General features: G+C 43.2%; 1 protein-coding gene across 12 annotated transcripts in view; it reads right to left on the bottom strand.

Moving 5' to 3' along the window:
* LOC141172102 (voltage-gated potassium channel KCNC1-like) overlaps positions 1–26,751 on the bottom strand; it is a 154,231-nt gene that overhangs the window by 29,172 nt on the left and 98,308 nt on the right. For 6 of the 12 annotated variants that reach the window (XM_073655949.1, XM_073655948.1, XM_073655953.1 and 3 more), the window contains exon 4: positions 10,411–10,605. In XM_073655949.1, coding sequence (XP_073512050.1) covers positions 10,411–10,605 — 195 coding nt within the window. Of the gene's footprint in view, positions 1–2,962; positions 3,089–9,529; positions 9,569–10,410; positions 10,606–26,751 lie in introns of all 12 variants that reach the window. The other 6 variants (XR_012252419.1, XR_012252418.1, XM_073655950.1 and 3 more) reach the window with 2 other exon arrangements.

Raw genomic sequence — 26,751 nt, 5'->3', positions numbered from 1 at the left:
TGTTCCCTTGTGAAGGCTTGGAGCTATAGCAGTCGGCTTACTTCCTCTCTGGTGCACTTGGAGGACGTTGGTGTAATCTCTCTGGAGTCTGCTCAAGCTAAGTTTCTCCCCCTTTGTTTGTCTCCCTTGTTGTCTTTATTTTAGAGTGGGGACTGACCAGTGCTCATCCCCTCCCCCTCCCTATTCAAGGCCTAGCTCTAGGGATATACAGGGCTTAGGTTTCCTGCTCGGCGATTGGTGAGGAACCAATATAGGGACTGTAGGGTAGGCAGGGTGATATTAGATCAGCCTAGGGGTCTCCACTCCCCCTTTCCCTAGTGTCTGGGCTCCCTTCCCCTCATCCCTTCGTGTTGCACTTAGTCTTTCCCAGACTGTGCGTGACAGTTACTCAGTAATCTATCTCTTTGGGGTGGCACTTGTCCTGTCGATTTATGGCGGATGCTATACTAGCTATATCTATTATGGATGAGAGATATTTCTATTGGGAGGTTGTTTTGTTTCAACGTGGACCACTATACTATCTGGATCCTCTCCCCTATGTCATTTGGGCTGATCAATGATCTATAGTATTAAAAAATGTGGTTATTGGTTGAGTCTCAACTAGAAACATTGGAAGTGATTCAATTGTTCATTTTCTTAAAAGAACACTGAACCTGGCAATTCAGACTTATAATTCCCTCACTGTCTGTTAGTCTACTGTATGTTCTGCATGATCCTGAAAGTCTTGGAGGAATCTTGCAGAGAACAAAGGGTTTAATCTCCTGCTGGTCAGCTCCTTCTTCAACTTGTTCTGCCCCATTAGTCATAGGGGTATAGCTTAGCAATTTTTTGTTCTACTGCAGTCAGGGAGGAGAGGTGAAGCTTCTGCTGTAGCTAGTTGTCTTAGAGCAACATGCAGGACAAGGAGGAGAAGGATGGAGGAGGACATGGCTGAGCTCCTGAGACACACAGATATTTCATTATATACTTCTCAGTTTTAACTGTGATATGAAAATATAGGATCATAGAAACTGCAGAGATTAATGGAGGAATTGCTAGGAACTTTTGGTAATTCTTTGTGCATTTTTGTGTTTAGTGCTACTTTATTGAGAAACAGTGTCCTCCAGAGCTACTTCAAAGGCATTATACAGCACAAATTAGTACCTTGCTCAGTATTGACAATTAGCAAATACACCCAAACTGCTGTCTATAAATATGGATGAGGTTGGCTAATATCCTTAGTTATGGTGAAACACTCATTAAAGGGTCAGACAGGGGAGATACCTAAAATAGGCACTAGAGAGATAGCTTTTTTTTACTCTTGGAGGAGAGCTAATTTGCAGAGTTTTTCCGATGCAGCATGGCTTGTAATATCCATAGTCATGGTGAAAAGCTCATTAAAGGGCATGCACTGACTTGAGTTACCTGTAGGTGGCACTAGTAAATAAATGTCTTACTTCTAGAGGAGAGCTAATTTGTCTACTTTTTCCCATGTAACATTACTTGTAAGACTGCCTATTTCAAATGAGTCTCCTTATTGAGAAGCTGAACTTTCTAAGGTTGAATACTCACTTTATGCTGGTCATTGACTTTAATGTGAAAGTTTAAAGACGACCTGTCAATTACTCAAAAAAACTGAGTTACGAGTGTCTTGTAAAAATCCCTGAGCTCCACAGATTTTGCCTCTTTTTTCCTTTTTGCGCTGCGTCACTCAATTGCAGAGATATTCACATTTGTTGCTTTTGGATCACCATATGTGAAATCTCTGCTTGAAGTGTAACTGGGTATTTCTTCAGAGTCTTCTCTGGGGCGTGCACTTTTACTCCTCCCAGATGTTGCCAATCACAGTGCTCTTTCAACCCTCCCTTCTACATGCTGTCAATCACGACTGTGCAGGTGCAGTGAAAATGCACACCCCCGAGAGAACTCTGAAGAAACACCCCGTTGGATTACAAGCAGAGACTTCACATATTGCTCCCCAAAAGCAAAAAATGTGAATATCTCTGCAATAGAGTGATGCAGAGCAAAATGGAAAAAAGCATCAAAATCAGGGGAACACACAGTTTTTTGTAAGGTGATTTTTTTGAGAAAGTTACAGGTCTTCTTTAACTAATATAGAAAATCCAGGTATCTCGAATTATAATCTATCTGCTTGCCATGAGTAGATACTTAAGGGAGTTGAAATAAGTCCTATACACCTAAAATATCTTCATCTACAGGAAATTATTGTGCATGGGAAGTTGTAAGGATGTGAATTCTCCAGATTTGATCAAACGTGACCAAATCTGACCAACACCATCCATTCTGCTTTCAAAGAGAATAGATCAAGCACTATATTCTTTCTATTTCACATCGGCATTAGACGTATCTCTTCTTACCTTGACGACAACATGGCTGTCTATAAGGTCCACATATTAAACATATATAATGCGTTTATTGTAATCATCTGAGATTTAAGTGCTGATCTCCAGCAGATGCCAGGTCCAGCTTGTCGATGATATTAAATGAGCTTTGTTTAGATATTATCGAATGGTGACTTGGCCATTGTGTGATGATAACTCAAATCAAGAAGACAGATGGTGCAGCTTTTCATCTGCTTCCTTCTACCACTTGCCAATAGTGAGGGTTATTGAGGAATGATCTGAACAAGTCAGATTGCATCCAAAGGCTTGGTTGACACTTTGCTTCCAAGGCAGCTCAACATGCAATTTGATACATAGCCTTTGGGTATCAGATCATTTGATAACCTGAATTTAGTCAATGAAATGTGAGTAAAATGAAGTAGGATCCATACTTGGCTGGTGGCACATTGTACATATGGTAACTTAGGAAGCTTAGGCATTTCTAGCCAAGGCAAAAATCACCATAAATATGGATCTGGAGCTTATGAGTAGGATTACTTGGTGCATCGCAGAAACAAAAATGAGCAAGGTTTGTAAGTTAATGAGGGTGAGAAAAGGGACTCCCCTTTCATGCTACTCACCCCTAAGGCATCATGCATCCTACTGCTTGATCCATGTGGCTGCATTGGCATTGAGGTCATGCAGGAGATCAACGTCTTGTTTGTACCAGTCGTCGTGCTGAGGTGATGGAGTGCAGGCGTTGACAGCTGAAGAGCGAAGGGCGCAGGCAATGACAATGAAACATGGATGGCAATGAAAATAAACAAACAAAAAAAAAAGATATGTTTAAATGTAGATGGTTTTATAGAGATGCACTGCCCCCATACTCCCAGCAGGTGTGTCAGACCTTACATTCTGTAGGATACAGGACATCACACCTTTTTACAAAAAAAACATTACATAATAACATACAGAAGGACTAGAGCAACTGTTAGGGCAAAGACCTGCTAATATCCCCCCAAAAACATGATGGTATATGGATGGCAGAAGGCCCTATAGCTTAACCTCAGTCTTAACTTTTGGTCGCAGTAGAAGACCACTTCAAGCCAACGATCTTAAGTCGAAGCTTCTAGTCAAGGAAAGTTTTAAGCCAACATTCTTAGCTTTCTTAAATTATTTCAACTTAGAACTTGAAGGACCTCCAAAGGTGCTGTCCCAATAGGACATTGACTTGATAGTTATCTCTTCTAACTCATCATACATATGGTTGAGCAAGAATTTGTTGTCAATAAGGAATAATCTGCACCAGAGAACTCTGCCAATGGCTTATTTCCTGGTGAAGACTGGGGAGATCCCCCATACTCACTAGATAGTCAACTTGTCTCACTGAAATCAGCCGGTTGCACAATGTCTATCTAAATGATATTGGGGACTTAAAGGGTTTATCCAGTTCTTTTTTTTACTATGGTTATAAAACTAACAGGCAGGTAGTTGCTACCTACCTGTCTGTTGTGCCTGGCGCCAAGCTCTATCAACACAGAGCAGTCATCGACCACTCTTAATTCAGTGGCTTCCACTGATGTCACATCGAAACGGTAGCAGTTTCTCTTCCGTTCTGTTGACTGCCGATGTTTTGCTCATTGACTGCCGGCTCCTAGCTGCATAACTGCGGGGAGCTGGCTGTCAATCAGCATGACATCATCAGTTAAGCCCCATCAACAGCCCCATCAGCAGGAACGGTTAATGACCGCTCTGTGCTGACGCCGGGTAGAACAAGCAGGTAGTTATCAACTACCTGTCTGCTAGTTTTATGCCCATAGTAAAAAAAAATAGTCCTGGATTAATGCTTTAAGACTCTAATGTTCCTCTGACCACATGTTTCTTCTTGCATTCAAGAGGCTTTTAGGGATATTACATTGATGGCCTATCCTTAGGCACTATCAAGCTCCGGTTGTCACATTGTCTTTCTTATCTTTTATGATCATACAGTATAGCATAGTGGAAGTATTAACCCCTTAACTTAAAGGGGACCTATCGGTTATAAGAAAAACATAAAATGTGACAGTAGATTGCATTATAAGACTTTTCTCAAATGTATGTCATTAGCAAATTAGATGATATCCCTCAGAATTACAGGAAAGGTAGTTTTTAGTGATGAGCAAGTATGTTCTGTTAACCCTTTCGGCGAGCATGCTCGAGCGCTCGTCGAGTATCTTCAGCGTGCTCGGGCGTTTTGTTTTAGTCACAGCTTTAATACATGTGATGAATGCCTAAGAAAGAGGCATTCCTCACATGTATTAAAGCTGTCAAACAGTCACAAATCATGCACACAGCGTGACTCAAACATAACACCCGAGAATGCTGAAGATACTCGGAAAACACCTGAGCATGTTCGTAAATCTCAAGTAACGAGCATGCTCGCTCATCACTAGTAGTTTTACTTTTATGAGTGAGATTCCCTTCTCTGGAAGGTACCAACTGTAGGGGAGGGAGAGCTGATTATATACAGCATCCAAAAGGCAAAGTCGAGTCTTGTGCTCAGATCTTTCAGGATTTGGCCTTTTTCACTGTTTTGTCTTTGGTTCATGGAATACAATGGAAACATTGATTCGCAATTTTTTTTTCTCTGAAATTCACCAAAAGAGAATCACTAACATGGCAAAGAAATTCACCAATTAATCCCAATGAGTGTGAATCAGCGAAACACAAATAGGTTGGAAATGTACCTCTCCTCTTGCCAGAAACCTGAGCTTTACAACATACAGGATATTGGTATTTATCAGCCATGTGATAAGATGTCACACTGAACTATGCAGCTCAGATAAAGGGCGAGGATGTAGCTGCTTCTAAAGTGTTAATTTGAAAGAGGAGGACATAGCAGCTGGTAAACGGTTAATCTGAAAAAGAAGGAATCAGCTCCCAGCCAAAGGTGATCGGAGTCTCTCACCATATACTGTACACAGACAGCCAGCCAGAACACACTAAGCAGAAGGCTGTGACAGACATTACCTCAGTAGCTTTTTCTTGTCTCCTCCTGCTACATTATAATACACAGCAATCCATCCTACTTAGCTTCTAGCATATTTACAATCAGTATGAAATAAGACAGCATCACAGATCTCAACGGTGTTTACATGCTGCACATTTCCAGTCCCCTCTCCACACAGTGGTATCTAACAGCTCAGAAGATGAATGTCTCACCCAGCTGTCAAACTAGTGAGACAATGGAGAGACTTCAGCCAAGTTCTGTTTTCTTTTCTTAAAAGGCCAGAGCAAATCACTAAATTAGACTGATTTTTTTTTACATTTTCATAATTATTTACCTTATTTGAGAAACGTTTTATATTTTGGTCTCTTTTTACTGTTTGAAATTTTTCAAGAGATGACAGGTCTTCTTTAAATTCGAGACACGATAGATTTAAGCTGGCCATACGCATTAGACTTATGTCAGCCGAAACGACCGATATTGACGGGTTCGGCAGACAGTCGATTGTGTATAGGGGCGCTGGCCAAATTATAGTCGGGAGTGATATCAATCAGGCACGTATGATTTTTTACTGCCGATCGCATTGCTCTCTGTGAGATAAGCCGCCACCCAACATTTCAGTCGGTGGCTTTCTAATAGAGAACACAGGAGCGCTCGGCTGGGAGTCGGCTGAGATGGCTGTCAGCTGAACGATATTTCGGCTGACAACCATCTAATGCAGGGGTGGGGAATCTTTTTTCTTCCAAGGGCCTTTTGGATAATTTTGCCATCCTTCGGGGGCCGTACAAATTACTCCACCCACAAAGTATGTCCTGACGCTAACACTGGTGTCAGGATGTAATCTTTCATTGCACGCTCCTCAGCGTTTAGTAGTGAACACTGTGTGTGCATGCTCACAGAGCAAGAAGAAATTAGTGGGCCGGTGGCTGTCAAAATACAGCTACCGACCCAAGCACTTTGGGCCCCGGGAATCTGCCCGGGGGCCAGAAAAAAGGTCATCGAGGGCCATAAATGGCTCACAGGCCTGAGGCTCCCCAACCCTGATCTAATGTGTATGGCCGGCCTTACAAACATCGAGGCAGCCTATTAGCACTTGGTTGGCCTCATCTGTTATTGACCTCTACACTTATCTACACTTATCTCATTTTAGCAAATAAGGGTGTGGGTACTCAACTCAAAGACCATGGAAAGGTGTCAAGGACAAACAAGCATCAATTTCTACAGGATCTGGTGAAGTGAACAAGAGGGCTTCATTTCAATTTTTGCCATGAGGCCCCCCATTTTCATTCTATATATATAGGAAATTAATGCACACCCTCTGATTTGCACATAGTATAACTATATGCAAAAGCCCTTTTAGCAGCCAATTAATAGAATGAAGGCAACTGTACTGTGCAAATGGTGGGTATTGGAAGGTGAAGGGCATTGAATTTCAATAAAGACCCTGCAAGCTCATTATCATACTCCTCATGGGAGCAGTTCAAGGAATTCCTTAAGGAAAAAAAGTGGCTTTACAGTTGAATCTCCCTTTAATTCACCCTTTGTTTCCCATTCACTCTTTAGTCTTCACGGAGGACATATTTATCTGCATGAACACTCTCTGAGTAAGTAATTGTGAAAAATGCTAGGTTTAGAGATGCCTATTTAGTGTTTGTTACTGTGAGTAGTCATTTAATAAAGCTTGCTGGTTTAGACATGTTGAATAACTTTAGCCTTCGCTGTTCGGCCCGAAGTAACAACCCTTCTCAAACCTTCCATTCTGCCATACCACCCAATCCTCAGTTTTTCCACTTGCCAACTGAACCTCCTTTCTGTTCTCTAGCCCTCACTCAAAGTATTAGAACACTCCTTTTCTATTCCATTTATGGCTGACACTACTTCTCAAACTTTCTTGTGTCCAGACCACCCATTCCCAGTTTTCCTTTATGTCAGGCCAAAAATTCCCCAATTTTCTTACACGGCAGGCCAAAGTTTCTCCAAACTTCCTTCATATCATGTCACACCTACCCCAGATTTTCTGCATGCCAGGCCATTACTTTCCTAGTTTTCTTGTATGCAAGCCACTTCTTTCAGTTTCTCCCATGTTCCAGACCAAACCTTTCCCAGTTTTCCTGCCTGCCAGACCACTCCTTCCCTAGTTTTCCTGCTGTGTCAGGCCTCTCCCATTTCCAGCCTTTCTGTGAGTCAGGCTGCTCCTCTCCTAGTTTTCTTGTGTGCCAGACCATACTGTTATTAGTTCTGCAAACACTTTACATTCTGTGCGCACAACTTTTCTTTTGTTATCACTGTCCCTAGGTCCTGCCATACCATTTCTTCTTCCAGGCCTCTCCCTTTTCTAGCCTTTCTGTGCGTCAGGCTGCTCCTCTCCTAGTTTTCCTGTTTTGCCAGGCCATACTTTCATTAGTTCTGCTAATACTTCCCTTACTGTACACAAAAATTTACTTTTGTTATCACTGTCCTGAGGTCCTGCCATACCAATCCTACCCTAGTTTTCCTGCTGTGTGAGGCCTCTCCCATTTCCAGCCTTTCTCTGAATTAGGCTGCTCCTCTCCTAGTTTTCTTGTGTGCCAGACCATACTGATATTAGTTCAGCAAACACTTTACATTCTGTACACACAACTTTTATTTTGCTATCACTGTCTTTAGGTCCTGCCATACCACTCCTGCCAGGCCTCTCCCTTTCCTAGCCTTTCTGTGAGTCAGGCTGCTCCTCTCCTAGTTTTCTTGTGTGCCAGACCATACTATTATTAGTTCTGCAAACACTTTACATTCTGTACACAAAACTTTTCTTTTGTTATCACTGCCCTTAGTTCCTGCCATACCACTCCTTCCCTAGTTTTCCTGCCAGGCCTCTCCCTTTTCTAGCCCTTCTGTGCATCAGGCTGCTCCTCTCCTAGTTTTCAGGTTTTGCCAGGTCATACTTTTGTTGGTTCTGTTAACACTTCCTTTTCTGTCCACAAAACTTTACTTTTGTTAGCACTGCCCTTAATTCCTGCCATATCACTCCTTCCCTAGTTTTCTTGCCAGGCCTCTCCCTTTTCCAACCCTTCTGTGCGTCAGGCAGCTCCTCTCCTAGTTTTCTTGTGGGCCAGACCATACTATTATTAGTTCTGCAAACACTTTACAGTCTGTACACCAAACTTTTCTTTTGTTATCACTGCACTTAGTTCCTACCATACCACTCCTTCCCTAGTTTTCCTGCCAGGCCTCTCCCTTTTCTAGCCCTTCTGTGCGTCAGGCTGCTCCTCTCCTAGTTTTCCTGTTTTGCCAGGCCATTTCATTGGTTCTGCTAATACTTCCATTGCTGTACATGAAACTTTACTTTTGTTATCATGATCCTGAGGTCCTGACATGCCAATCCTACCCTAGTTTTCCTACTGTGCCAGGCCTCTCCCTTTTCCAGCCCTTCTGTACCTCAGGCTACTCCTCTCCTAGTTTTCGTGTTTTGCCAGGCCATTTCATTGGTTCTGCTTACACCTACTTTTGCTGTATGTGAAACTTTACTTTTGTAATCACTGTCCTGAGATTGACTCTAAGAACAGGAATTCATTTCTAAGACAAGAAATAATGTCGATGGCATGGAATTTATCATTAATGCGAATGAAATGTATATTTTTTTTAACTTGTGAGCTTGTGAAAATGAAAAAGACAGTACAGCTTGGCCCACGTGACTCATTTTGACTAGCACTGTTGTAACTTTATGATTGCCATGAAAAAAAAAAATGAATAAAATGAACCAGTCACTGCCCAGTCAACCAATGAAACATGGAAAGTGGTTAATGACACCATGAAAATAACTATTGGCATAATATTCCGTGTGTTAAGATATAAAAATATCACAGCCCCATTGTTCAATCGGCACTGATCCGGAGTGAAAATGGTTTTTGCCAATTAACATCTACTATGGTAGGACGTCAACATACTAGACTCTCAGCCATACAAACATACAGTAATATGGACACATACTCACTCCATAAGCTACAATTCACCCTTGACACTCGGAGTCTCAATTGCATACAATACTTTCTGGTCGTGTATGCACTGGTCTCTTGCATGACAGCTTGACCCACCATGCCGGTAACAGCATGACAAGGATATGGGTATGCTGACTAATGTAGCTGCAGTAGTGCTTTTATAAGATTTTGGTACAAGTAGCAAAATCTATTGGGGAGGTGGGGAATATGTAGGTAATGACAGTAATAAACTTGTATAGCAATAAAACCTCAGTCAGATATCGGGCCATTATGATCTGTCACATGAGCTGAAAAACAAAAGAGCAACAAAACATACAAAAAGTCGAAGGACATAACATATAACATGAGAACATGGTTGCAAACTAGCCTGGCATTTCTAGACTTTCCGACATATAGACATTGAAACAACATCACATATGAGCATGCTGAAATAACATTGGGGTGTCCCATGATGCCTACATCCTTCCATGCTTACTCATCGGGCTTTGATTCCACCTCAACCTTCACCCATCACCTCAGGTTCCTAATTCTGGAAAGTTCAGAGGTACATAGGGTGTATGACCCCAAAAAAAGGTGATGTGATCATATTTTTTTTTGGACTGCTGGAGGAGAGTAACCCTTGAAAAGGATGTTTTTATTTGAATCATATATGGAGTGCACCCATCAATTTTCTAATGTCTTCTTACGGTACCAAAAAAAAAGAGGTGGTATTGCATTTTCGCATTGGTAGCTGAGCTGCTTCTTGTTTTCTCAGACTCCTCAATATTTTTTTTTTTTCTGACCACCATGGCACATACACAAGTTCAATTAAATTAGAGCCTAAAATGTACTATTCCTACTCAAGCAGCCTACAAGAAGCAAGATTGCAAAGGAAGACGTGGCTATTTTCTTTTCTTTAAACTACATGTAGCTCACATCTACACATCCCACTTAAAGGAGACTGAGAGTGATCGGAACCAGCAAGATCTAAGCTGAAAGCAGATCAGAGACATCGGTCTTTTGCATGGTGGGGTTTTTTTTTCAGGAGGGGAATTATCAATTTCAAGCTTTTGCATTGCTGGCTGCAGTTAGCTGCATAAATGGAAGTGAGCGATGAAGGTGGGGGGAAGTATGCATCAGAGGTGAATACCTTTGCGGATGTTGCCGTCTGGAGAATGGGCAAAATCCCCTGTTGACAATAGGAAACAAGCTCGGTCACGATTGTATCTCTCTCTTGCACCGGGGGTGACTGGAGACTTTTCTTCTGGTGAAAGAGCCTGGTCTATTGTTGGGCAATCCTCGTTGGCTAGTGCAGCGTTGGCAGCATCCCCGTTCTGCTTGGAGTCTTTAAGAACAAAGTAAAAGAAAAAGATGCATAACCGATGTTAGACAATTGCTATATCTAACAGTTTCGGGAAATGTATGTCCCCAGTCACCTACAAACCATAGGAGCTTTAGCACAAGATTCAACACAATAGGGCAAATCCAAAAACATCACGTGCAAACAATCTGAAAAATACAGGGTGAATATAAACTAAAACTTCAACCATTTCTGTAGAAGCCATTACACCATCCATGGAGTCTTCTCTATCTATCAAGTCCTCTCTATCTTTTCTGCTCCCATAGTGTTATGTAAAAACTAGGCAGATATTGGACACTGGGAAACCTTAGTGATAGTCTGGGAGAGTTGGCCCGCCATTAAAATTGATCATTTATTTGTAGTTGGTACAAATAGATTTGCAGGACCTAGTCCATTGGCCACATCAGTAATCTATCGGTGCTGGACAAGAGCCGAGAGAAGCTGATGGCATTCGCGGTTCTACGTTGGACTAGCTGGCTTGGCACAAAGTCATCATTGCGGCGTGACACACGTTGCACCATCATCAAAAAGAAGGATGACTTATTCCATCCAAAGACTTCCAAAGGACCAAGGGACATTCAGTACGGGGGGAGGAAAGGCAATTCCATCAGCTAAACAGAAAAGTATTCTTGCCCGACCCCAAGATGTAGTCAAGGAAGACTCTACATCAGCATCTAAAAAAGGGCTGGATGCTTTTTTCACGACAAATGGCGTTGTGGGTTATAAATAATCTAGCAATAGAGAATGAAGGACTGGTACAGAAAGGTTGAACTTGATTGACCTGCTTCTTTTTTCAACCTGTGTGACTGTGTAACTATGTGGATGTCGTTGGGCAAGAGGCGATCTTCACGGCTCATATCTGGAGGTCCAAGATTACTAACGTGACCGAAGGACCGCAAGGGAATCGATTTACACCATCTCTAGTGATACTGTGCAATAAGAGGAGATCCGACCTCAGAGAGCCCACTGATCATGAGAATGGGGGTCCCTGAGTCCCATAGTGCACATGCGTGACCATCACTCTATTCACTGCTGGAGAAAGCCGAGTACAGCTCTATAGACTGAGAGCGGTGGTCATACAAGTGCATGCAAAATATCCCTACATTCACACAGATTAATCAGGGATCAGAGCTCGCATAATTGGAGGGAATCCTAATGTCTGAGATGGTGAGACGAAATACGAGGGGCTATCAGATGAAAAAAAAAGGTCCCAAAGAAGAACTTGCTGACTGTGATAAAAAGGAAACTGTTGGGAGTTATTGTCTGGGGTCTGGAGAGATTGGCACTCCATTGCTATGGTGGTACATGAGGAAGGTAGATAATAAGGAATCAAAAAAGGATCTTTCAGTTTCCTTTTTTTGTCAAACTGAACGCGTTTCAGACCGTTCCGAGCTTCCACCGCTGTGGAATAATTGGCATGGGCTGAAACATGGAAAAACCTCCTTGAGTGCTAGGACTCTTTTCATTCCTTATTGTCTGGGGTCCATACCTTTATATACCTATGCACAGAATACACAATGGAATGTTGGGAGATTTCAGCTCAGAAGCTTGCAGAATTATGAAGGCAGCTCTGGCCTGTAATACAGGCAGAGACTCAAGATAATGCAATGTATTTATAAAAATGAATACACATTTTCAGTAGCTCAATGTATTAATCCATGTAGTGAATATATGTTTTAACCCTCTACTGACAGGAGGCTTCGACTCATTGTCAAGCTTTGCTAGCAAGAGACTACAGAGGGAGCGTTTTTACACTTTCTAGCTTTTCTGAATGCAAAATTGTACATAAAACGTTAACTTTATTCTGACCTTGAATTACATATTACTTTGATAAAAAGCATGCAGTTAAACTATCAAACAGCGAGAGGATAATTAAAGCTAATGGGAATTTTAGTGGAGTAATAATAGGGGCTTTAAAAGTTTTTCTATAAATATGTATTTTTTTCACATGGTGTAAATGCTGCTGTTCTCCTGAATCCGGCTTTTCTTTTGTTCCTGTGCCTCTCCATTCCTGAGATATGGAACCCTCTTCCCTGCCGCTGTTCTCCTGAATCCGGAGTTGTCTTTCTTTTGTTCCTGCACCTCTCCATTCCTGAGATATGGAGCCTTCTTCTCAGCATATAAATCTAATCTTGTTAGCCAAGTGAGCGTGGTCAGCAACGTTCCTCTACGGGAGTCATCCTGAGGATCACTCCCAGTTGGCTAACAAGGATAGATTTATATACAGAGAAGAAAGGGCCATATCTCAGGAACCGACAGGCGCAGGAACAAAAGAAAGACAACTCCGGATTCAGGAGAACAGCGGCAGGGAAGAGGGTTCCATATCTCAGGAATTGAGAGGCACAGGAACAAAAGAAAAACAATTCAGGATTCCTGAGAATAGCGGTATTTATACAAAATAAAAAATATTATTTTATGGCAAGTGATAGGTCCTCTTTAACTGTAATTCAGGCCATATGCCAGGGTGACCAACGGTACAGATTTTGTTTTTTCACCAGTGACAACTCAATTAGAAGACATTTTGATTGCCTGATCACTAGATATTACAATTTTTGCAAAATCTATTATTTCAAGTGAATTTATCCCTGCAAAAATAAAGGAGTGCAGAGGCTCACGGTTTAAGTCATAAGGCTGCGTTGCTGCAGCTCCTTGCACAACGTGTGGGCAGGAGTGATGAAACGTAGGCAAAATACATCGATATTAATGCATGTATTGTATACAGTCCAAAAAAATGTATGTTCATTTACGAAGCCTTTATGAGTCATTAGTGTAGTATTAACACACCAGTGCTGTAAATATGGCACATGAAGGATATTCTAAAGGGGAATGAAGTTGAAACAGTACAAAATAATAAGGGAAGTCATTGTATATAGGGTGATGAACTCTTGGTCTTTACTTTAAATAGGGAATGTAGTCTGTACAGTTCTGGGGGGCTACAGCGGGCAGCTGCTCTCAGAGCCCTGTGTGCTTTGTGTACACACTTAGTTATTCAGTAAGACGCCGAAAGTTTGCTCTGGGGTGGAAAACCCCTTTAACAGCCATTCGGCCAATGAAAATGCACCTTAAAGGGGTTGCCCGGGTTTATCATGAAAGTCTGCAGTTGCAGAGCACAGCGCTCGCTGTGAGGATCCTCCGGTGCGGGTTGCAAGACCGAGTGGTCATATGACCACAAGTATGCGATATGGCCACATTCCGACTAGACGGGTGCTGCCTCACTCAATGCAAGTGAACTGAGCCTCTAGTCTGAATGTGACCAGGAGTATGCAAATCACATGCTTTCGGTCACATGACCGCTCAGTCTTTCAAATCCTCACAGCGAGCGCCGGCCGCGATGTGAGAATTCAGAAGTCTGCAGTCACATAGAGTGACTGCAGACTTTCGTGAAAAGACAGGACAACCCCTTTAAGGGGGCTATATATAGTTGAAGTGTAGTATTACATATCAGCCATTTAGATGAATGGCCACTCATGTAATACAGGAACTGCTAGCTGTTTGTTTTGGCTCACAGACAGTGGTAAAAAGTGGTGGACACCCTCCAATGAGATGTCAACAATGACTAGTCTTTCTGAGGATTTTACGTAATGTAATGGTGTTAAAGGGGTATTCCCATCTCCAAGTTGCTCTCACAATATGTACTAGGTGTAATAATATTATTATTAGCAAATACCTCCAATTAGAAATGTAGTATAGTTCTTCTGATTTGCTATGTCGCTTACCCCATGTGCAGGGCATTGCAGAAGCTTAGGTATCCATGGTCACGGCCACTCTAACAACTAACTAACTGTCACAATGTGAGTAGCCGTATCCATGGATATCTAAGCTACTGGACATGGGGTAAGTGACATAGCGAATCAGAAGAACTGCACGACATTTGTAATTAGAGATGTTTGCTAATATTATTATTATTACACCTACTATGAATTGGGAAAGGATCTTGGAGAAGGGAATAGCCCTTTAAGCTGCCTATACAACTGAAATAGCTGTCGGGTAGACGCTTTAACAGCCATCTCTCCAATTTTGCCATACACAGGAACACTCAGCTTGGCTGAACATACATGTGTTCTCTATGGGGAGAGTGGAGTAAGCTGCTGATAGAGACTTTGACATTAGTTCATCTCATGGAGAACCAAAGTTTTGAGTGTTGAGCATTAGATTTCAAATTGCCTCACTTTTAGGGTATGTCATGGAGTGCTCCTGCTGGTAATTCTGCTGCTTCATGTCAGCAGAGCAGCTCTTCCTCTTCTGCTCTGTTGATCGAGCATGACTACAAATATTCTGATTGATATTAGGCTGTCAATCAGCATGACATCAGAAGTCACACCTCATCAACACAGTAGAGCGGAAGAGGATGAGCTGCTCTGCTGACGTGTAGCAGCAGAATCACCATCAGGAGCACTCCATGAACGCTTTGAGCCGGTGCCGGGTAGAACAGGCAGGTAGTTCTTAGGCCCAAAGTAGAAATATAAAATAGTCCCGGACAACCCCTTTAAAAGTCATTTCACCTGCTGAACAAGCATTTTGATCATTCATCTGGTGATCATCAGCCTGTTTGCATTGTAGGGTTATTGTGCAATGAGTGTTCCTAGGAACAATCATTCAAAATAATATTTCAGTGTAAATGGACCTTTGCCAATGAAGGCAGCTCCCTCACCTATCTGTAATACAATTGAGCACATAAAGCTGCAAACTCGTAAGGTGCATGTTCATTGCAAGATTATTGATAACGATTGCTTCTAGGAACGCTCGTTTCATGATAATCTCAAACTTTATACAGGTTGTTGATCATCCAACAAATAAGCAACAAATAACGCTTGTTCATCAACCTCATCATCTTCTGTAAACAGGACTCGCGCTTCCAAAAACAATGGCAGCCTATTTATGGTAAGCAATCTATTATTGATCGTCCCATGCGCATCCTTTAGTGTAGTCTGCCTGTGTTAACAGGCTATCAAACAACAGCCAACTGGTAAATATTTAGCAATTGGCGGTTGTTTATTGATGGCGATAAGGACCGGGTCCACATTGCTCTATGAGAAGGAGAGGACCCAGCATTGTTTTATATATGTTATATGGTGGCGAGATGCATTGGTGTCTTTCAGGTTCTGGATGGCCGAGGACGACAGTCGTTAAAGAAGGGGGAAATGTAAGAAGATGAAAGTGTTGCCCACGTTTCCACTAAAAGACATGTGTATTGTTGCAATGTATTTTAAGTGCGAAACAAGTACCTTGCCCATGGCCACCACTCTGCATCACGTTACACTTGGCGTAGTCAGCAGGCTGGAGTAGTGAAGACTTGAGTTACATGGAAGTTGGCAACCACGACGTGGTCTTAGATGGCGCTGAGCACAAACTTTAAAATGGCGGTTAGTGACACAGAACGAAAAAGAGAACCTGCCCATCATGGGCGTATAAAACGCGACAGGGCGCAAAGAACCAGCCAGCCCTCCAAAGGTTACATCTACAGAAGGGGGTGTCTTAGCAGGAAACACCAGCCTGCAGTGAAAGATGCCCGCCTAAGGAGAGTGAAGTGGAAAGAAAAGGCCCGCTTATTCAAGTCTGACGAGGGAAAATTGGCGGAGTCACTAGAGAAATGGGACAGTGCGCCAAAGGAGACCCCACCCAGAGAAGGGCGGAATAGTGAGGAAGGCTGCTCAGAGATGAGAAGGTCAGCATCATAAGTCTGCTGAGAGCCAGAGAGTAAGCAGCATCTCATGGCTGACGAGCGGGAGTTGTCAGGAAGCATGACGGAGCCAGTGATTGCACCCCAAAGAGCTAAGGGTGTGTAGAGGACTTGGGGCTGGCTAGCCTTCATGCAGAAGAAGAGGGGATCTGCTCCGGAGGACCAGAAACAGTTGTCTCGGGTCACGCACAGGGAGTCACCACAACAAGTAACTGGTCTCCATCTCTGGGCTTTCTGCAGACTGAGGAAAGTAGGGCGAGGGTATGGCAGCTCGTAAGGGACCTGTCGACAGCTGAGAGGAGGAGAGCCAGGACTCGGGCCAGAGAAATGTTGGTGGGCCCCTTAGCCACATGATACAAGAAGCAGGCTTCCCACAGAGAGGTCATCAGCTAAGATATACAGTGGGGGGATTGGGTTCATCCATGAGATTGGAACCGGTCATCACATCTTTGTGGAGAAGAAGATATTAGAGAATGAACATCTGCCCTGGAGAATGCACGATATTTCACCAGGTACATGAGTAATGTTCTTCAATCAAGATGGATGGCCCTCGTTGTTGGTACATGGTCAGTGTGGTGTGGGGGAGTACAGTAGCGACTGCGAGTTGGTGGAAGGCAGAGAGGGCCAGGGAGAGAACTATGCAGACTGCCCAACCTGGAGATGTGACGCCTATCACGACAGGGGAGCATTGGAGGTCGCCCTCACCGTCACAAGGGTCGGTTGTGGTTCAAGTTATGCCTGGAGCAGTGGCTCATGTTCATGCATCAGGGGCCCCGATGGTGCTGGAGGCTGGACAGCCTCTAGAGCAGGTACAAAGAGAACAAGACCCAGAAGAGAGAGAAATGGCGCCAAGGAAGCTCCCGAAGCACTGTGCTGGGTTGTGGTATTGGCAGATGAACTAACTTAGGCAGAATCATGTTTATATCCTAAACGAACCCTAAGCCCATCATGTACACATTTTGTGGATGTGATTAGCTCATTTTTTAAACTACCTGAACCTGACCATAATCTAATGTGTGGAGGGGTCTTTTGTCAGTAGCATCTGCATCACAGAGTCAGAGACCAAGTGAGATATTTGCACAAGTTTCAAAATTTGACTCTGTCACTAACCACCCATTTTTTTCTCAGTCAGCTGCAGGGAGGCAATGGAAGACTTAACAAGGGTTAACAATGAAAGAGCCTTCTACAAATAGCTTTTATAAACACATGAGGGTGATAAGAAGATGTATATTTAAATGGGAGCTCCCCACGCTGAAATAAATTGTTCACCAGCCAGAATGGGGGAGGGGATATAGTACAGGCAGTAACCATGCTGCTATTCAGTCTGTGGGTGCTGTCTGCCTCAGCCTGCTCTTGCTGGGCAGCTGAGTGTGACGCGCCCCCTGGGCCATGGGGGATACCCGGAGCCGGGCCTTGTAGATGCTAGGGGTTGTAGTCACCGTGGCGGTGACCCGGTCCGTGACCCAGGGCGGTCAAACCAGGGTAGTCTATATGTCTCAGTTATAGATAGTCCGACTACGCCACCTGTGGGATGCGGTTATCGGGAACCTCCGCTGCGGAGCAGTCCACTGAAGCTGATGGTGTGTGCAGCAAGGTAGTGTAACTCCCCACAGGAAGATTGGAGCTTCAGGGCAGCGTGTATGGATGATGGTGGTGATAGTACCTGGATCAGTAATGATAACACGGAGTCTTTGCAGTGCAGTCCTAGGGTCTTTACTGTTGGCAATTATATGGGCCTCAACGGGAGTACTTGCTAGGGATGAGGGCCCGGTCAGTCTGGGAGCAATCCTAGAGTCCTCCTGGCCAGGTGAAGTTGTAGGCCTGCCGTCCTGACTGTACTCTTTGGCTATCCCGCTTAAAGTTGTGTTGTAGCCCACGTCCCTGAGTGTAACGTGTTGGTCATCCGAATGGCTGGCGACTCGGATCCCGTGTATTCCTCGCTCCTCTGTGGCGGTACTGGTCCTTACGTGTGGCTGAGCCTCCGGGCTTCTGTTGGCCAGGAGACCTGCAATCTCCTGCCTTGCGGTTTCTGCTGCTGGGCTTGAAGGGTCCCACAGCCTCGGACTCCGGTGTCCGGTTCTCGGTATGTACTCTGGCTAGGACGAGCTCTGCCAGCTCCAGTCCTCGGCTCCTTGCTCCTTAGTGTCCTGCTTGACTCCTGACACTGAACTAGACTCTGACCCCCTAACCCCGCCTCCAGACCCAGTTATAAAGGGCAGGATCCTCCCCTTTTCTGGTCTGGGGCAGGAGGTGTTGCATGTAGTGTGTTCCCTGACCAGGAAACTCCTGTTTTGCTCCCAGACATGGTATTACTACCACTGTGGCAACCAGACCCTCTGGGGTGCCACAAGTGCAGGTGAGAATGATGCTGACTGGCTGTGTGAACGTTGCTACCTCTCTCCTCCTCCGTAAGCCTTGTGTGAATAGGAGGAAAGAAGGTCACATGGGAGAGAGGGTGAGAAATGTATCCCTGTGCAGTGCAATGATCTAAATGTAGTACTACCGGAGAGACCTGCAGTGTGACTGAGAGGCCCACTGCTGGCATCGGCCCATCTGGCAACTGGCAGATGGCCAGTTCATTCCTGTTTACTATGTATGCTGAGAGCGAAGTGATGTAGAGGCAGAAACCCTGATTCCAGCGATGTACCACAATTTCTGTGTCCACTGTATATTGACAGAAAGCTGCCAATCAGCGGTGGGGGCGGGGTTACACAGAGTAGCAGGGCTAGGAAGCACAAGACACCTAGTCCTAATAATCTCCTGATGAGAAAACACTGAAGCCTAGTAAGTGACAGATTGCTGGAATCAAGGTCTCACTTCCTACATCATACTGATCTCAGATTAAAAACTCTCACAATGTTTCGAGGGTCCTTTTACAGGCAGATTTCTACCCATAACGAATGCCAATCAATAATATAACAAGTCAATCAGAACTTGTTTAGAAGGGGAGATAGGGATGATCCATTGTCAATATGATCATAAAAAATGAATACACTTATGGCTTGCATATTATCGGTGCTGCCGACAATTTTTATTTTTAGGTAGCATAAAAGATGCTGGCCAATGAACGGGAACAATTCTAAACCTATGTAAATGGGGATTCAGCATACAAATACTCGGGGATGTTTTTATTATTTTTTTTTTTATTAAAATGCATGTATTTTTTTGCTAAAAGTCACTTTTTGCAATCTGATTTTTTTTTTTATTAAAAAATGGGTTTTATTAGCTTCTACATCCTCTATGTATTACATAACTGGCTGAAGAGGAAGTTAACTGTGAATTCTTTAGTGAACTTGTCTGATGGCAGAAGATGTAACACTTATCTCTGTTCCGATCAACATTCATCTAGGTTGCTTAATGACCTACAGTGGTGGCCAAAAGTATTGGCACCCCTGCAATTCTTTCAGATAATACTCAGTTTCTTCCTGAAAATGATTGCAATCACAAATTCTTTGGTATTATTATCTTCATTTAATTTGTCTTCAATGAAAAAACACAAAAAGAATTGTCCTAAAGCCAAATTGGATACAATTCCACAGCAAACCTAAAAAGGGGGTGGACAAAAGTATTGGCACTGTTTGAAAAATCATGTGATGCTTCTCTAATTCGTGTAATTTACAGCACCTGTAACTTACCTGTGGCACCTAACAGGTGTTGGCAATAACTAAATCACACTTGCAGCCAGTTAACATGGATTAAGGTTGACTCAACCTCTGTCCTGTGTCCTTGTGTGTACCACATTGAGCATGAAGAAAAGAAAGAAGACCAAAGAACTGTCTGAGGACTTGAGAAACCAAATTGTGAGGAAGCATGAGCCATCTCAAGGCTACAAGTCCATCTCCTGAATGTTCCTGTGTCTTCCGTGCGCAGTGTCATCAAGAAGTTTAAAGCCCATGGCACTGTGGCTAACCTCCCTAGATGTGGACGGAAAAGAAAAATTGACGAGAGATTTCAACGCAAGATTGTGCGGATGGTGGATAAAGAACCTCGACTAACATCCAAACAAGTTCAAGCTGCCCTGCAGTCCAAGGGTACAACAGTGTCAACCCGTACTATCCGTCGGCGTCTGAATTAAAAGTGACTGTATGGTAGGATACCCAGGAAGACCCCACTTCTTACCCCGAGACATAAAAAAGCCAGGCTGGAGTTTGCCAAAACATACCTGAGAAAGCCTAAAACGTTTTGGAAGAATGTTCTCTGGTCAGATGAGACAAAAGTAGAGCTTTTTGGGAAAAAGCATCAACATAGAGTGTACAGGAAAAAAAAAGAGGCATTCAAAGAAAAGAACACGGTCCCTACAGTCAAACATGGCGGAGGTTCCCTGATGTTTTGGGGTTGCTTTGCTGCCTCTGGCACTGGACTGCTTGACCGTGTGCATGGCATTATGAAGTCTGAAGACTACCAACAAATTTTGCAGCATAATGTAGGGCCCAGTGTGAGAAAGCTGGGTCTCCCTCAGAGGTCATGGGTCTTCCAGCAGGACAATGACCCAAAACACACTTCCAAAAGCTCTATAAAATGGTTTGAGAGAAAACACTGGAGACTTCTAAGGTGGCCAGCAATGAGTCCAGACCTGAATCCCATAGAACACCTGTGGAGAGATCTCAAAATGGCAGTTTGGAGAAGGCACCCTTCAAATATCAGGGACCTGGAGCAGTTTGCCAAAGAAGAATGGTCTACAATTCCAGCAGAGCATTGTAAGAAACTCATTGATGGTTACCGGAAGCGGTTGTTCGCAGTTATTTTGGCTAAAGGTTGTGCAACCAAGTATTAGGCTGAGGGTGCCAATACTTTTGTCTGGCCCATTTTTGGAGTTTTGTGTGAAATGATCAATGATTTGATTTTTGCTTTATTCTCTTTTGTGTTTTTTCCTTGCAAGCAAATTAAATGAAGATAATAATACCAAAGAATTTGTGATTGCAATCATTTTCAGAAAGAACCTGAGTATTATCTGACAGAATTGCAGGGGTGCCAATACTTTTGGCCACCACTGTAGCTAAGAATATGGTTCAGGAGAAGAGAGGGGTTACAGCAGGGTTACAGATCCTCAGCCAAACAGACAAGACTGCAATGGATGCAATGTTGTAAGCGATAAGGTTCCGAACAGAACATGTAGATTATATGTCCCCTATAATCTGTACAAATCCATTAAGAAACAAACTAAAATCATTTTGAGAGGAGAAATAAAATATAAAAACAAAAATAATATGGTTGCGTAAGTGTTAACACCCTATTTTAATTGGGGATGTGGTTGTGTTCACATTTAGCAAATCACATTTAAACTCACTTTACAGCTGCCATCATTTACAGGGATTCTGATTAACCCCATATAATGTTCAGCTGTTCTGGTAGGATTTTCCTGTTATTTTCCTAGTTGCTTTTAACAGCAAAAGCCAAAGTCTCTAAACAGCTTACAACACAGCAAAGGGATTTCATAGTTGAAGTGATTAATCAGTCAGAAGGAGGGTAGAAAAAATTTACATGGCATTAGATCTACCATGGACACTGTGAAAACGTTATCAAGAAGTGGCTTAAATTTGGCACAACAGTTTCAGTAACTAGAACTCAAAGTCCTTCAAAAATTGGTGAAAAGACAAAAGAAAATTGGTCCAGGAGGCTGCCATGAAGCCTACAGCAATATTAAAAGAGCTGCAGGAATTTCTGGCCAGTACTGGTTGTTTACAGCATGTGGCAACAATCTCCTATATTCTTCATATGTCTGACCTGTGGAGTAGGGTGAAAAGATGGAAGCTATTTCTATAAAGAAAAGCATCCAAGCCTGGCTATGTCTTGCCAAAACCTACATCAAGTCTGTCAAAAGCATGTGGGAAAACGTATTATGGTCTGATGAGACCAAGGTTAAACTTTTTGGCGATAATTCCAAAAGGTATGTTTAGCACAAAGTCAACACTATGCATCACCAAAAGAACACCATACACACAGTGAAGTATGGTGGAGGCAGCATTGTGCTTTGGGGCTGTTTTTCGGCAGCTGGAACTGGGGCTTTAGACGGGGTAGAGAGAATTATGAACAGTTACAAATACCAGTCAATTTTGCAACAAAACCTTCAGGCCTTTGCTAAAAAGCTAAAGATGAATAGTAATTTCACCTTTCAGCACAACAACGACCCGAGGCATACCTCCAAATCAACAAAAGAATGGCTCTACCACAAGAAGATGAAAGTTTTGGAATGGCTCAGCAAAGAGTCCAGACCTAAATCCAATTGAAGATCTGTGGGGACCTGAGGGCGCTGTACACAGAAGATGTTCTCACAATCTGAAAAATGTGGAGCTACTGCAAGGAAGAGTGGACAAAGATCGCTAATTCTAGATGTGTCAAACTGATAGACTCCTACACAAAAAGACTAAATGCTGTCATAAATTCAAAGGCAACTTCAACAAAGTATTAAATTAAGGGTGTGCAGATTTATGCAACCACATTATTTTAGTACTTTTTTATACCCAAAAAGCTTTTAGTTGATTTTTCAATTGAATTGTACAGATTATGGGTGACAATAAAGGTGGAAAAAGTTCTGAAATAATTCTTCTTGGTATGAATTTTTTTTACATGGCATTTTAACAGGGGTATGTAGACTTTTGATATCCACTGTATGTCCAGATGACGCAAAAAAACAGCTTAGTCTAAATAATAAATTAATACAAGTACAAAATATAGTGATGATAATTTAGAAACGTACACAAAGTGTTAAAAGGTATTGAGGGGGTTGTCCACAACTTGGGCAACTACTTCCTAAATGCTATAGTGCGCCATTTAAAATAAAGAAAAAATATATTCTCCCAGACTGGCGCCATTTCAATGATGAGTCTGCCAATGCTTTCATGATATTGTTATGTCACATGAGCGATGCAGAATATCAGTGACTGCTGATGGGTTGCAACCTTCAAATTTCCCTCCAAGGGAACATTTCTTTCTCTGGGAAGTTTGGAAGCTGCTGCCGATCAGTGCCACGATAGTCTGCAGCACTCCTGTGTCATAGCAATGTCACACAAACAACAGTAGACCCAGAGCTTGCATTGCTGGAATGGCAGTGGTCCAGGAGGTAAGTACATTTAAGAAGGGATTGTCCAAGTAGTGGATAATCCCTTCAATAATCAAGGATGTGGGAAACCAACCAGTGCTTTTATCGTAATTTATGACCTTTGATGAGGTTACCCCACAAGCAATATTTATTAGCTATAGGAAGTGTGATAAACGAATGATTGCTGAGCAACCGACTGGCGACATCCTGACTGATCCCGAGAACGGAGGTTACGCAGCCTGTGTGAATGGAGTGGAGGAGAGCATGCTTGACACTTTCTCCATTCGCAACTATGGTTGGGCTTTACGGCCTCATTCACATGTGGGACAAAGACCCACATTCTTGATTTAGAGCAGTTCCCAGCTTTCAGATGACATCAATATTACATTTACCACCCATCTTATAGTTAGATGATACCAATGGTTAGATGATGGTTAGATGATACCATCTTACATTTACCACCCATCCTATGGATAGATGACACCAATCTTACATTTATCACCCATCCTGTGGGTAGATCCCTGATATTACTGAGACAGGACATAGCTCAGAATACACACCAACATATGAGAGTCATCTGTAGGTGAGTTACATGATGTGACTATTCCATTACCAGTCCGGTATATCGGTCATTTCCTTGAGTTGCATTCTGACCAAAGTCAACGCCAATCTGGAGCCACCGGTGTTCAGCTGTCTCCATCCAAGATTGTGCAATCTAATGTAGGCCTACAAGGTATAAGAATCTCAGCTTCCAAGAAGGACCATGTAGCCAGAGTAACCATATAATAAATGTCTAATATTTGATGTAACATTTTAGGAGATACAAAGGAGACAGAAGGAAGGAGACCCCACTGCAAAAATCAAACAAACCCACCATTTTGGTGCTGTATTTGGCAAGCACGTCAGACAGGTGGATATGTTTTTTTATACCTTCTCTGCCATTTTAGTAGTTAATTCCTCACCTCCTCAATTCCTAGCAATGTAGTCCCATTGAAGAGGTCGGTTCTGAAAAATGACTCAACACATCATAGAAAAGGGACCAGCTATAGCTGGGCACCAACATTCCAGGAGCCCCAATTCAGTCGCATTAGGTTTCCTCTATGAAAGGGTTTGCAACTTTACAGACCAAAATTTCTCTAAAAATATCTGTGGTTGAACTACGATGCATATACCAATCTGTCGTAACTTTAAAACCATGGGCACGTGAAGTGAATAACAATGATTAGCTTGATTATTGCATCCCATAGCTACAGACTGGATAGAGTGCCCAAACCCATAACTGTCCATCATCATAAAACCATCAAGACTGGGCCATGGAGCAATGGAAGAAGGTGGGATGGTCTAATGAATCACACTTTACACCATGTGTACATAAGAAGAAGGAAGTTGTGCCCACGTTCCCCTTATTGATATGTGCTGTGATGTGATGCATTATAATGTTTTACTTTGCTATGTGATAGAGCTGTGTTCTGGGACTAGCCCAAAGTGGCGCTATGTAGCAATATCAGAGAGGACTTCAAGGTTCAAGGTAGTGAGTCAGACAGGGCCTAGCTTGAAGCTAGATTAGACCTTTGGTCTGAGTACTCTCAGAGCTGCATGAGTTGGGTGTCCCCAAAGTGAGTGAAGACCGAGGCAGTGGATAGCAAGATCTGGAGTAAAGGAAAGAAAAGTGATCAAAGGACAGAGTGATGCATTGGAGACAGGTTCTGGGATAGGATGCCTAGTAGTACGGCCCCAAGTTTATATGGTGCCGAGTATGAACTTTAAAATATCGGTTAGTGGCGTATGGCGCCGAGTACGAACTTTAAAATATCGGTTAGTGGCGCAGTACAACAAGAAGGTCCCACCCGTCATGAGCATAGAAGACACGAAAGGGCGCCAAGAACCTTCCAGCCCTCCAGAGGTTTCACCTATTAAAGGGAGTGTCTTATCTGGAAGTGCCAGCCCACAGTATGAGGTGCCTGCCCCAGTAAGGTGAAGTGGAAGGAAAAGGTCCGCCCAGTGAAGCATTATAAAGGAAAACGGGCAGATGTGTTAGCGAAATGGAATGGTGTGCCTAAGAAGACCTCACCCACTGAAAGGCGGAGCAATGATGAGGGACGCCGAGTGGTGAGAAGGCCGGTCCATGGCAGTACGGCCCCGAGTTTATAACTCAGAGGAAACGTGAGACGAACAAAATGCCCCAGTTTGGCGTCAGCAAGCAGAGAAGCTAAGTACTGGCCATATTGGCAAACTATTTCCCCTAAGAGGAAAAGAGGATGCGGAACTGCGGGTTGAGAATAGGACTCTCACTAACTGGACTGTAATAGAGTGTTAGGTGGTGGTGAAGACAGAGAAACATGAGGCAGCAGGAACAAGTAAACTTGAAGAGGTAGAGAGGCTGTGTGTGAAGATGCTCGGTATTGTGAAGGAAACATTCGTGAAGTTATGCACCCGCTATCTACTGTACATAGTCCCCACCAAGTGGATTTTCAGTAAAAGACTGTTTATTTTTGAGTGGTGGTCTCCCTCATTCAACTGTTCAACATCCGGTCCTGGTCAGCCGAAGTTACTGGCATCAAGCGGCATGCAAGGGCGTAGCGCCCCCATAGGCAAAGTCCACACACCCAGACAGTACTCCCACCTTCATGAAACATGACGGGTGCATAAGAGATTAGTACCTCACCCACGGCTACCGTCCCGTGGCACGTTACATGTGAAGCTGGAGGTTTGGGCAAGATGGCACCAGGATGCACTATGGGAAGACAATAAGTCGGCAGAAGCAGTGATTGTGATAGGGCAATGTTCTGCTGGAAAAACTTAAATACTGGCATTCATGTAAATCTGACAGGTATCACAAAGCCAAATATTATACAGACCAAGAACCCTCCCTTTATGGCAGTGGTGTTCCCCTAGGCAGTGCCCTTTTTTACAAGAATAATGCACTTGCCGTACTGCAAAAACTTGTTCAGAAATGGTTTGGGGATCATGTCAAAGTGTTCAAGTTGATGACTTGGTCTCTAAACTCCCAAGATGTCACTCATTGATCATCTGTGGCATGTGCTGTAAAAACAAGTCTGATCCATGGAGGCCACACAACGTCGTGGTGCCAGATGCTGCAGGACACCTTCAGAAGTAGTTGAAATGTTATGGCCAATTGGTGTGCACCATAGAGTGTATCTTTCTGTGAATCCTTTTTTGCTTAGCTTATATTGTAGATGTTTTAATGGAACAAATCAGAGATAAAGCAATGTTTTGCGTTTTTTTGCTTTATTTTTGCAGGAACATTGACCATTGCTAAGGTCCAGACATCTTAACTTTCTGGCTAGTGAGGCCCCAGATGAAAATTTGTTGAGAAACCCTGATCTATATGGTACCAAAGTGGAAACTATACATTCATATGAAGAACAAAGACCTCAAAGCAATGTGAAGT

The sequence above is a fragment of the Phyllobates terribilis genome, unplaced genomic scaffold (genome assembly GCF_046119375.1).
Source record: "Phyllobates terribilis strain yellow unplaced genomic scaffold, ASM4611937v1 Scaffold_12__6_contigs__length_324123572, whole genome shotgun sequence".
Lineage (NCBI taxonomy): Eukaryota > Metazoa > Chordata > Amphibia > Anura > Dendrobatidae > Phyllobates > Phyllobates terribilis.
Note: the sequence above shows the minus strand (reverse complement) of the source record. Positions and strands in the feature narration are given on the sequence as shown.